The following is a 13,249-nucleotide window of genomic DNA, read 5'->3' as shown; positions in this document are numbered from 1 at the left end:
TTAAATGAACCTAAAATTTGAGGCCAAAATCGGCCCTTACCGGACCTACTCCTTTGAGAATGGAAATGGGGAATGTGTCAAAGAGACAACAATCCGACCATAGAACAGACAACATCAGAAGGTCAAAATTGAAAGTGAAACAAAGGTTAATCATGTGATTGACTGATTCGATCCACAAAAAAATCATTCTTAAGACAATTAACTTATTTTTCTAACCCTAAATTTGTAATTTAACAGACATTAAAAAATCTGTTCGCCGAGATCCATGTATCTATTTATATTTATGTTTATGTTTATATAGTGTTATGTGACCGTTGGTTGATTTCGGGGTCATCTCGATATGGATCAGGATCTGCTTACCCTTCCGGAGCACCTGAGATCACCCCCAGTTTTTGGTGGGGTTCGTGTTAATTAGTTTTTAGTTTTCTATGTTGTATCTTCGAATTCGGTACTATTATTTGTCCGTTTGTCTTTTATTTTTAGCCATGGAGTTGTCAGTTTATTTTCAATCTATGAGTTTGGCTGTCCCTCTGGTATCGTTCGTCCCTCTTTAAAATAGATGGTGTCTAGACTAAAATACATTTGAAACGAAGCTACATATTATCGAGCCCATGCCCTTTAAGTTGTTTATTTTAGACCTTTTATAATTTGAATAAATGTTTTGATTGCTACCTTAGTTTGCTATTAATAAGTATTGAAATGTGCATTGTTATTAAATGTAATATCAGTATTTAGTTCAAATATAATCTTAAATCAATCCTTATTCTATCTTATTCATTCAAATATGACGTCATTTTTCATTTTTTGATGATCTGTTTTACAAATTCAAATGTGACGTAACTTTTTTGTCATTTTTTTACAATTTCAAATATGACGTTAGTTGGCGTTGAGGTTTAAACTTATTCGGATGTGCTGCATTTCGTCGGGTCATGTAGTGTATTTCGGTTGTTTACTGTAATTAGTTAATTATACTTCAGTTTTATCATATATATATCTTTTGTATAGTCATTTTATAAAATTTACTGTTTGCAAAGGTATAAACTATTCTAAATAATAGGGATGTTCTGTTACCTAACAGAAAACTCTGTCCGTTTTTTGGCACACCTTTTTTGAACTTTTGGTCCTCGATGCTGTTCAACTTTGTACTTGTTTGGCATGCCACAAAACCAGGTTCAACCCACCATTTTTCCTTTAAAAATGTCCTGTACCACGTCAGGAATATAGCCATTGTTATATTATAGTTTGTTTCTGTGTGTGTTACATTTTAACGTTGTGTTTCCGTTGTGTCGTTTGTTTTCTCTTATTTTTGAGTGTGAATTCACATTACTATAAGACGTGTCACGGTACTTATCTATCCCAAATTCATGTATTTGGTTTTGATGTTATGTTTGTTATTCTCATAGGATTTTGTCTAATGCTTAGTCCGTTTCTGTGTGTGTTACATTTTAATGTTGCGTCGTTGTTCTCCTCTCATATTTAATGCGTTTCCCTCAGTTTTAGTTTGTTACCCCGATTTTGTTTTTTGTCCATGGATTTATGAGTTTTGAACAGCGGTATACTACTGTTGCCTTTATTTGCATTCTTATCAATCTAATATGAGAATTTGAGTCATCGATTTAGTATTTGACGTTGAACAATGTATGTTTCTCACTGAAATATGTCCTAGAACTACCGAGTTACCTAAGCAGACAGTGGATACATGTTCGTCATTGATGTGCATGACAAATATCTGATAGATTAGTAGCGATAAATAGATTCAACTCAAAAATCTTCTGATAGCTCTATGATTATCGTAAGTTTAATATTAAATTCATCAGAAGCTTGTTAGTTTAATATTTGTTCATTATTGCTATGATCTTTAATGTTCATAATATCATCATCGTTGCCAATTATAATATATGATCGTTAGTTTAAAATGTGTTTGTCGTTTTGCTAAGCTCTTAAATAGTCATGATTGAAAGGCTTTCAGATGTTCGCAAGTTTAATTTGCTCTATACGTTGCTTAGTTCTCAAATGGCCACGAGTACAATATGTGCATCGTTGATAAGCTTTGCAACGGTGAATAAATTAAACTAATGAACATTTAACAATTTTAAAGAGCTTAGCAACAATGAACATGTAGACAATTTATTATCTGAGGACGTATCAAAGTATCGACCATCTTACAGCTTGGCAACGATGAATAAGAAACAATGAACATATTAACTCAGACTTTCGTTTGATGTGTTTGAGGTTTGATTTTTCCATTGGATTACGGACTTTTTGTTTTGAATTTTTCTCGGAGTTCGATAGCTTTTGATTTCACCATTTGATTACGGACTTTCCGTTTTGAATTTTCTCAGAATTCGGTATTTTTCAAACATATCTATTAATACAAAACTATTATTATGATAATGACGATATCCCCCTTAAAAGTTGCAGTATTAGGATATCCCTCAAACAGTTCTTTAAAAAGGTTTCCAAAATTAGTTTGGGATTAAATGATCTTGTGGAATATTTGATATATACAGATCCTTCGAGATTGATAATATCAAAAATAGAAAAATAGAGTGTGAGCCAAGGCTCCATGTTGAAGACCGTTCTTGGACCTTTAATTGTTTACTTTTACAAATTGTGACTTGGATGGAGAGTTGTCTCATTGACACTCACACCGCATCTTCTATCTATATAAATATCATAATCGCTCATAAAATATTTATGTATACAAGCACATCAAAAATAAAAGTATTCAGATTGTCTGAACCAATTTGATGATTTCTATTTATTATCTGAATGGTTATAAAACATTATCAGTGTTCCTTTATACGTCTATGAGTGAAACCGTAGATGGTTCCTCAATTCGCAGTCCAACAGATCCGTCCCTAAAGTAGTGAATAAACGGATTGTCAATGGTAATAAAACGTCCTGGTCTTATGCCGGACCAGCTGAAGAATGGAAATGGATTGTCATAGTCCAGGTAAAAGGCGACATATGTTTCCTCCCCATTTTTGTCCTGAAAATCATCAATCATAAATAATAATATAATGCATTAATTGTTCACTTTATGGTTCAAAACTAGTACCTTAAAAAATGCTGAGCTTGAAAATAAAAGGGAAAAAGAGAAGATTATGAGATGACGTTTTTTCTGTGCTATTTCTGAATACGAATTATCCCTCGAGTGTTGGTAATGGGTAACACGATGAATGCCGACAGCTTAGCAGGGACAGTTTACGGTCCCCCATGATATTAGCGATGATCTATCTTTAGTCTTATTGTATTACTTATTGGACTTTGGTTTTTCTTTTCTTTTTTTAATCATGCAGGTGTCACACTTTATTCTGACAATATTGTTTTTGATTGCCCATTTTGTAAATGTCATCATACCTTTTTTTACAACAATCGCAAAGGTAAATAATGAAAATCTGAAACGGAAGTTACCAAAGGAATACAAACTCATAAACTGATGAAAATCTGAAAAGGCAATGAATAAAAAGGAAAAACTACAAAAATACAACGCAACATAGAAAAACTATAGACAAAACAATCCCCACAAAAAGCTGGGGTATTTTCGTGTGTTCCGGAAGGGTAGGCAGATCCATATCATTATGTGGCACTAGTTGTGTTATTCATGTAAGTACAAACTCGGTGTTGAGTATATTCGATGATGTTACATTCGAGGAAAAGAGGAAGGAATTTTTTGTCACTACAATCGAAGCATATCCGTCATCATTAGCGAATGAGATATTCCATAACGATCAACTAATCTGTAATGGCGTTTGAAATTTTTTCGACGCGATGACTTTAAATTTTGGAACCCTTTCTTTAGTAGCTTATTTGTAAGTCAAATCAGTTAAACTTTACCAGCAGCGACATACCACGCGAAATTTGATATATTTAGATACGCGTGAACCATAAGAAGATAGTATTATCCTTCTTTTACCGTCAAGCGTTAAGGTGGCACGGTAGTATTTGCATTCCAGAATTTAGGTTGCTCTTTTGTGTACCCTACCTAAGTCAAATGTTATCTGAACAGTGTGATTGGAAAAAAAAATACAGTATCAACTGAACATACATGTACTTTCCCAAACTGAGGGATGAATCAGGTGTAGAAAATATGAAATAATTTTACATACAGATGAAAATAAAATTTTGTGAATTTTTTTAAATTTTGTATTCACTGCACGATAACAGACCTAAAGCCTAGTGGCCTTAGGTTTTTAAAAATAGCAAAAAAAGTAAACGATCATGATACACATTCAAATTCATTTCTGAATAGTAAAATGAAAGTACTTCAGTTAACTGTGAATGTAGAATTTTTTGCAGTGTTAGATAGTGGTGAAATTTCTAAAAAGGCTATCATTATCCCTTATGGGCAAGGAAATACTACCGTGCCACCTTAACTCTAAAGCTAAAAAAAATGTTAACACATAGCCCGTCAATTTTCTTTGCTAAAAAGTAAAAACTTCACTAAAATTGTAAATTGTCTTAATGTGTGATGCTAACTCCATAGATCAATCTTTAAAACTGAAATATTTGTGGTGAATTGTAAATCTAACGTTTATCAGGAATAAAAATGTCGAATTATTGCAATAATTTTTGCTTGGAGATACACATATAGAAAGAAGTCAAGTATTTTTCGACAATGGTTCCATTTTTATTTAATAGACCTTTTCAACAATTGTCTACACCTACAGTTGAGCAGGACTACGACAGGTAATTTGTGAGGGGTCGTCTCGAAAATATAAATTAAAAAAAATACTTTTGTTTACTATCACGGCTGGTAATCTACACACGCAGAACATTTGGTTCTGCAATGAAAACCGTGAGAGGATTTTCCGGTTGTGCTTGAGTGGAGTAATTGTCCCCACTTCAAAAGGTGTGTACATTTCTAAATCGCAATTTTCTTATCTAACTCATTAAAATATTGAAAATCGGAGAATGCTATGATGTGGTGAATACTTTAACGAAGAGATACATGTATCATTTACTTCTGTACGTGGAGTTAAACTCCTACAAAATCAGTTGCCTCAACAGAAATGGCCTAAAAAAGTGACATTTTAATATTGAAATGGTTCTATTTACAGACCTACAAGTTCAAATTTACTTTTTTTTCGTTCAATGGATATGAATGACGTTTTGAGCGGTGTGTACGTTGTCCGGTGTTGATAGACATCTGAAAAAATCTATAAACCTCATATTTTCAGTATGTCATGCGTGAGGGGATCGGTTCTGATTGAGGACATCGTGAATGCGTGAGGGGACGTGAAATCATATCTTTGCATCCAAGCTATGCCCTCGGAGTCTTTGAAAGTTGCCTAAATGTGGTTACATTGTTCATGAAAAACACATTTGTGTGCATAAAGAAAAATTATGCTAGAGAATTTTGAACTACAAAAAAATCCCTAAGTTTTCTTTTTATGAAAAAACAGTCTAACAAATAAATTGCAAATATGTCTCCAAATTCGTGGATTTGGGCAAATAATTGGTCTTGTTTTATTAATTAAGTTTGTAATTTTCGTTGTTATTAATAAATGTTATATCAGTATTAAAAATCTAATCTTGAACTCTTTCTGGAGTCTCTCCAATTTTTGGGATTGTTTTTTAGACATTCAAATGTGACGTCACTTAGTGCGTTGATGGCTTTGGCTAACTCGACTGTGAATTTTTATGTATCCGTTTTTATTCTGTAATAAGTCACCACTTCGATTTTATCATGACTTTGTTGTATATCTATTATATAGTCATTTCATATAAAATTACTGGTTGCAAACGTAAGAATTACTCTTAATAATAAGGATGTTCTTATCCCAGGCAGAAAGCCCTAACTTTTTAGAACTTTTTGTCCTCATTGTACGTTACAATGTTTGGCTTTCGAAGTTTTTTTTCATTTAAGCGTCACTGATTAATCTTGTACGAGTGTCTGGGGTAAATTTGTTTAAACCTGGTACCTTTTGTTAGCTATTATTAGTGTGTTTCTCTGTCCTATATGTTCTCTCATTTATTGTTATTGTAGTCCTGTCATGAAATGTTATCATTTGAATGTTACATTTAATATTGCCATTAAAGCGGGAGGTTTGGCATGCAACAAAACCAGGTTCATCCCACCATTTTGTTCTTGAAATGTTTTTAAAAGTCGGGAAAATGGCCATTGTTATATTGTAATTCGTGTCTGTGTATGTTACATTTAAATGTTGTTTTTCTATTGTGTCGTAGTTCTCCTCTTATATTTGATGTGTTTCCCTCAGTTTGTAACCCGGATTTGTTTTTTTCTCAATCGATTTATGAAATTCGAACGGGGTTTACTACTGCTGCCTTTATTGGAGACATATTTGCAAATTATTGGTTAGACTGTTTATTCATATACAGAAAACTTGGTGATTTATTGTTTAAATCAAAATGTTTAAACAAAATATTGAATTTTGTTTTCATAATAAATTTTTTAAAGTAAGCAATTAAAGGGGAGATAACTCTTTTGGTAAACGAGATATATACAGGGCTGATATGAAATTTATTAACTTTTATTTGTGGCAAGACACAAATCGTTGACACATTTTTTTCTTTTTATTTTTCGTATAAACATAATATAAAAAGCTATATTCCCACAATTTTGCAACTTTCAAAGACTCATAGCTTGGATGCAAAGATATGATTTCACGTCCCCTCACACATTCACGATGTCATCAATCAGAACCGATCCCCTTACGCATGACATACTGAAAATATGAGGTTTTTAGATTTATTTAGATGTCTATCAACACCGGACATCGTACACATCGCCTAAAACGACATTCATTCCCATTGACCGAAAAAAAAAGTAAATTTGAACTTGTAGGTTCACTAAGTCACTTTTGAAGGCCATTTCTCTTGGGGCAACTGATTTTGTAGGAGTTCAACTCAACGTACTGCAGTAAATGATACATGAATCTCTTCGTTGAAGTATTCACCACATCATAGCATTCTCCGATTTGCAATACTTTGATCAGTTGAATAAAAAAATTGCGATTTAGAAATGTGTATACCTTTTGAAGCGGTGAAAACTACTCCACTCAAGCACAACCGGAAAATCCTCTCACGGTTTTTATCGCAGAACCAAATGTTCTGCTTGTGTAGATTACCAGCCGTGACTATTGGATTTATTGCTTGAAATTTATTTGATTGGCAATGGACGCAGAGTCCAAATGGCATGGATTTTTAAAAATTTATAATGAAGAAAAGGATTATTTTTAAGGTTTAAAAAAAGAAGAGAAAAAAATGGGGGAAAAAAACCAGCGATCTCTGATCGACTAAAAAGGAATCAAATACAAAAGTGAAGCATAATGTCAAATTACTTAGTTAACTAAAATATCAACCGTGTGAAGGCCATACAAATTACCAACATTTTCAGGACTTGGTTCAGGCGCACAAAACTTGGGACGGGGTTAACTATTTTAATTGGGAAAAAAACACTCCCGTCATAGACGAAATTTAGAATGAATCATATTAAGTACGAAAAAATAGAAAAGATTATAAAACCGGCAAAGCTTTGCCAAGGAAAAGAGAAACAGAAACAGTTTCTGACCCGTTGACAAAAAAATAAATATAGCACAGTGTAACATATAAAACCAACGATATTTGATCAACACGGACCCCATTAAAATCCAGTGCTAATTCTGGTAAGAAACCCACAGGTATTTTTTTTTTCGAAAACTGGAATATCATGGCTCTACGATAAAGAGACAACGTATGTTGTTTTTCGGAACACGGGCAATTATATTGGTCAATCAGTTCGTGAGAACTAACATATAATTAAATGACGGATAACCTAAGTCATTAGACTCTCCTTGACTAGCACTGTCCAAAAAGAATTTGCAATGACAAAGCTCTATAGTAACTAGAGTGTTGAATTATAAATTCGATACGCAGGTATGTTTTGCTTAAGTAATGATACATTGGAAAGAGATGTCAATTTAATCCACACCTTATTCATGAAGGAAAACATCAACTTTAACACGGTATCTTGAAGCCGCGTAGTCCTTCGTTGATAAAAATGGTGAATTTTGAAATAATATGTTTTTACCTCTCCCGAAATTGAATATGTTACAGTACATCGGGTACGGTTTTGATCGTTTGAGAAACACAAACTCGACCGTGTTTACAAGTGTGTAACACACGGACAGACAGTCCAGTAATTATGTTTCATATTTCTGATAGATTTTCAGAAAAACTTGCAGACACATTTAACGTTATTGGAATGCGGCAAAATCATAAATGTGAAGAGAAAGCTGATTAGGATGCGGAATTATTGCAGTTTTATTTTAATCAATGCAACGTGAAATGTCGTGTAAATACAGATAGAGAAATATATTGTTTTCCTTTTTTTATATATATATATAATATATATATCTTCGGTAGCTATATACATGTATAGCCGCCAAATCGAATTTGTATACGTTATAATAGTCAGACGTTTTTGTCTTTGAGACGACTTCTCCATTTTACCTGTAAACTGTATGTGTCATAAGTCGGTGTCGAGAGTTGTTGAAAAGGTCTTATAGTTCATTTTTTTACCTACCTGTATATAAATACAATGTCGTTGTCTGTAATGATGATATCTGGGAATAAAAGCAACAAGGACGTCGTGCGTTTGTGGACGAAAGAAAATGTTTTCAGTTTGAACTTCTTCTAGCAAATATAAGATCTTTTGGTGTGGAAACCGAGTCTGCGCCAGTTTAATAGCTCCCTGGTATTTTTCGTCAGTAGTTATTGCAGTCATGGATAGATGTTCTTGCTGTGGAAATGACGAGAACGGATTAAATGTTGAAAACCCTGCACTAAAAGACGAATGATATTCGGAGTTGCCTTCCCGATTTAGACATGTTGATTTATGATTTTTCCAATCATTTTTCTGACATGCCTTTGAACAATAAAACACCTTTTTGCATCTTGAGCATTTCTTATCGGTGCTTTCCTCACAAACAGAGCATGTAGTTTGATAATTTTCAGTTTCACTTTTAATTGCTGTTTTGATCGTTGACTGCGATTTCTGTTTTTGACTTTGGGGCTTCATAATCTGTTCTTTAGCTTTTGTGTGAGACTCGTGTCCCCCAATTTCTATACTTTCAATATCCATCGATGTATTGAATTGTTCATTTGATACATTTTCTGTTGAGTTGTTATAAGTTTCTTTTTCGCTACTGGTGGTTTGTATATTTGTTCTATTGCATTTGAACTGATGTTCAACCCATCCTGCTCTTTGACAAATCTTCGAACAATAAGAAACCATGTAACACCCAGTGCATCGTTTTAAAGCTATTCCTGATCTCTGACACCTGGTACACTCCATCTGCATAAATAGGTTTACTGTATGTTTACTGTAATAGAAAAAAAATCACATTTTTAAACCAATGTTCTACTCATAAACATTGTTCTGCGCGTTATGAGTAAACGACTACGCCTGTTCGGTATTTGTTAAGGAGAAAAAGTAGGTTTAAATACTTTGATTGGGTCTATGCCCCTGTTTATGGAGAATTTTTACCCGAAGCTTTTACCAGCCTAGTAGTCAGCACTTATGGGGTGACATGAAATATAAATAAACTGTTTACAAAACTTACGTAATGCTAATGATTTTCTAAAATATTGAAAAGATTACATAGCCATTATCTGTATATGACAAAACCTTTTTATTTGGAATGTTGGGTCCTTAATCCTCTTCATTCTCGTACGTCATTTGGCCTTTAAAACGTTGTGAATATAGCATCACTACTGAGTATTTTGTAAACAAAACGAGCATTTGGCATACACAATTTTAATCCTAGTAATCATGAGTTTCTTTACAATCACTTGGTTAATGACACTGCTGATCGATGTGTCCTCCCTGAGGATATCTGCACCCCAGCAGTCAGCCCTTCTGATTGCCATAATATATCATTGATAATTATGTTCATAGTCATAAAATAACTGTTTACAAAACTTTGATTTTTCTAAATATGTATATTAAGATTGCTACCGCAGCAATAAATTCAAACGCATTTTATGTTTTGGATATTATAATTAACTATTTTTCGTTTGTACAAAAGGTGCCAAAATAAAAAAAAAGTGAGTTGTGAGAACTTCTACATAGGTTATAATCGAGGTGAACTGTACTGATTGAAATGGACAATAGATGTCTGACAATGAATGGTGGTCACTGCTTTGCCTTAAAACTTTTCAAGATAGACAGGTGTGTTTTTTCTGTACTCGGAGTAAATGTTGAAGTAAAACAGCAGCCATTTTGGCCAAAATGTTCACATAAATCTGAATAAAATCAAAACAGTTGGTGTTTACGTCAGAAGAAGCACACAAAGGGACAACAAAATCAAAACAGTTGGTGTATACGTCAGAAGAAGCACACAGAGGGACAACAAAATCAAAACAGTTGGTGTATACGTCAGAAGAAGCACACAAAGGGACAACAAAATCAAAAGAACATTTATATTGTACATCTTGTGTTTCATATTAAATTATTAGTTTACCGTCCAATCTTTTCGTATGTATTTTTACAAATATGATAATGAATAACTTACCTCATATAATTGTCAATGTTTGACGATTGGACTGACAAGCAATAACACTCACGGGTACATGAATTTTCGAAAAATACGTAAAAGCGAAAGTAAAACTAGATACTGCATGATAAGTTTTCATGAATATATTTATTTATTTTCTTTAATATTTGCTGATTGGTTTCAGTCCCAATTGCATCGTAGATTCGCTTAGGCATTTAATTAAAATTTGAGAAACAAATATCATTTGGAAAGAATTTCGCCTTAGATGAAGACTTGTTTTTTATTTGTACCAGCATGATATGATCTGATATGGCGTACGGTAGATTCCTCGTTTACAAAATGTATTTAGACCTTTTACAAATAACTTTGTTTTGTGATAATATTTTATCTTCAGTAGGAAAAGTGTTGTTGTCATCACATAAATCTTAAAACATATATTGTTTATCCATTCTCTTATAATAATAGTTCCTAATCTTTAATGCCCGATTGGCTTGTCTTTTCGTCTGACCGAAAAGTGCGCTTATAAAAGTCACTTATTCTCATTGACAGACATTGGACAGACATTGGACGTTAGATGATAAACACACTTATGTTTTCTTCAAATTGCGATTAAGTCTTGACATTTTTAAAATTCATATACGGGTGATCTAATTATACACTTAGTAATAGACCTTTTCAACATCTCTCGACACCTACAGTTGAGAACGACTACGACAGGTAAAATGTGAGGGGTCGTCTCAAAACTTAAAAAAATTGAAATCATTATTGATTTTATTGCTTTCATTGACAATGATACAGCTTTCCTACAGAGTCTAAATAACATGGATTTTTTTAATTTATTATAAAGAAAATGATGGACTTTAAGTCACATTTCATCTTTTTACACGTTGAGCTTCTAGCTGTCCTGGTGGAATTTGGGAAATAAAAAGAACAAAGCATGTGTAATTGTAGTTGATATTTAATGAATCAATGTTTTATCATAAATATGTTGACAAGAGCGGCACATGTTTCCACAATGTCTGTTAGTTTTGGCTTTGGGTGCCTCCATAATGTATTTCAAATTCACCAATTTGGTGTTCCACTTGAATTCTGTATTCACCAATCACGCGATTAAATTTTCTGCTCTTTCTCTCAAATGTTATGCTTTACGATTAATTTGAGGTGTTGTAAATGGTGTAACTAAAGGATGACGATTTGGATAAACTTTGTCTGTTAGGAGAACTGGAAATGCAGCGGATCATTTCTCCCTATTTTGATCCAAAACCTCCCGTATGTATGTTCATAGATGAGATTAAGGTACAAAACTTTGTTCCGGAAATTGGATTTAGAGAAACAAATTCTGACCCGGTGAAAACAAAACAAAATATAGAAATGACTGTGTATAAATAAAATCAACGAAATTTAATTAACTTCTTGTATGAAACCCAAAGGTCATTTTCAAGGACACAATGACGAAGGGACAAGGTATGTTTTTTTCGGGACATCAGCCGTTGGTCTCCAAACCACTGATTAGCAATGTCCATTTTGATTTTGCAATGTCAACAAGCTTTATAGTAATAACTAACAACCCTGAATATAAATTCCATAAGCAGGTATGTAAAAAAAATGCACTGCTTAGATGTTGTAACATTAAAACGAGAAGTCAATTATATTTTTTTTTTCAAAATTTCAAAAATCATGAAAAACATCAACTCTAGAGAAGTCCGCCGTTGATAAAAAAAAAATAGATGTGATATTTTCCTAAGACCTTCAAAATCAATATCATGTGATTATCCCTCTAGAAATTGAATATGTACATCAACTAAGACGAAGATCGGTTGAAAAATATCAAGTTGGTCTTGTTCACAAGTGTGATACGGACGTACGGACAGTCCAGTAAGTATTTTTCATAAATGGAAAATTTCATAAAAGCTTTTACACCAACAAATGAATCGTTATTTACATGCGGCAAATATTTGGTAAAAGACTCGCTTAATCATAAATTTGAAGAGAAAGCGGATCAGGATGCAGAATGGTTGCTGTATTTGTTTTAATCAATTCAACATAAAATGTCGTGTAAATACATACAAAATAAGAATATTATATGACAGAGACATATATTTATTTATTTATTTGAGGCTATAGTCAAGACAGTATATAACCGCCAATCCAATATGTTACGTATTGATAATCATGATGGTTTTTGTCTTTGAGACGACCCATCCATTATACCTGTAAACTGTAGGTGTCATTAGTCGGTGTCGAGAGATGTTGAAAAGGTCTATTTGTGACTTTCATTTCCAGTTTTCATGTATACTATCCATTTTGTTACCAAAATGCATGACAGAAAAAAAATATCCAATAGAATTCATTGAGTTTGAAAAGCCAGGAAAGTAATACATGCTCGTACCAAGACGGGATTAGAAGGACTTATTATCACACACGAAATAAATAGAGATTAATACATGGCCTTTTCCATATCAGCCTGGGTAACATCCCGAGACCCCCATATCCACCAGCCCGAGACAGAGTCGAGGTGCTGATATTGGTCGAGGGATTATACCCAGGCTGATATGGAAAAGGTCATGTATCAATCGCTTTATCATATACTTCCGACAATAGTTTATGTAAGGCAAATAAACAAATGCAATAACTAAATAGTCAAAAACTTTATAAAGAAGTTAAATTATGAATCAAATATACTATAATCGTCCAACAACAGCATCACTACCTTCATATATATTTATGGTAACATTTCCTATAGAGGC

At 33.2% G+C, this 13,249-nt stretch overlaps 1 protein-coding gene across 1 annotated transcript; it reads right to left on the bottom strand.

The window, feature by feature from the left end:
* Nucleotides 1-2,744: 2,744 nt before the first annotated feature.
* Nucleotides 2,745-9,365, bottom strand: LOC143067166 (uncharacterized). The gene is made up of 2 exons (XM_076240260.1): nucleotides 8,531-9,365; nucleotides 2,745-2,992 (listed from the first exon to the last, which is right to left on the bottom strand). Exons 1-2 carry the CDS (start codon nucleotides 9,305-9,307, stop codon nucleotides 2,801-2,803), a joined length of 969 nt encoding a protein of 322 aa, XP_076096375.1. The 5' UTR covers nucleotides 9,308-9,365; the 3' UTR covers nucleotides 2,745-2,800.
* Nucleotides 9,366-13,249: the final 3,884 nt, after the last annotated feature.

The sequence above is a fragment of the Mytilus galloprovincialis genome, chromosome 3 (assembly GCF_965363235.1).
Source record: "Mytilus galloprovincialis chromosome 3, xbMytGall1.hap1.1, whole genome shotgun sequence".
Taxonomy (NCBI): domain Eukaryota; kingdom Metazoa; phylum Mollusca; class Bivalvia; order Mytilida; family Mytilidae; genus Mytilus; species Mytilus galloprovincialis.
The sequence above is the reverse complement of the archived record's forward strand: the minus strand, read 5'-3'. Positions and strand labels throughout refer to the sequence as shown.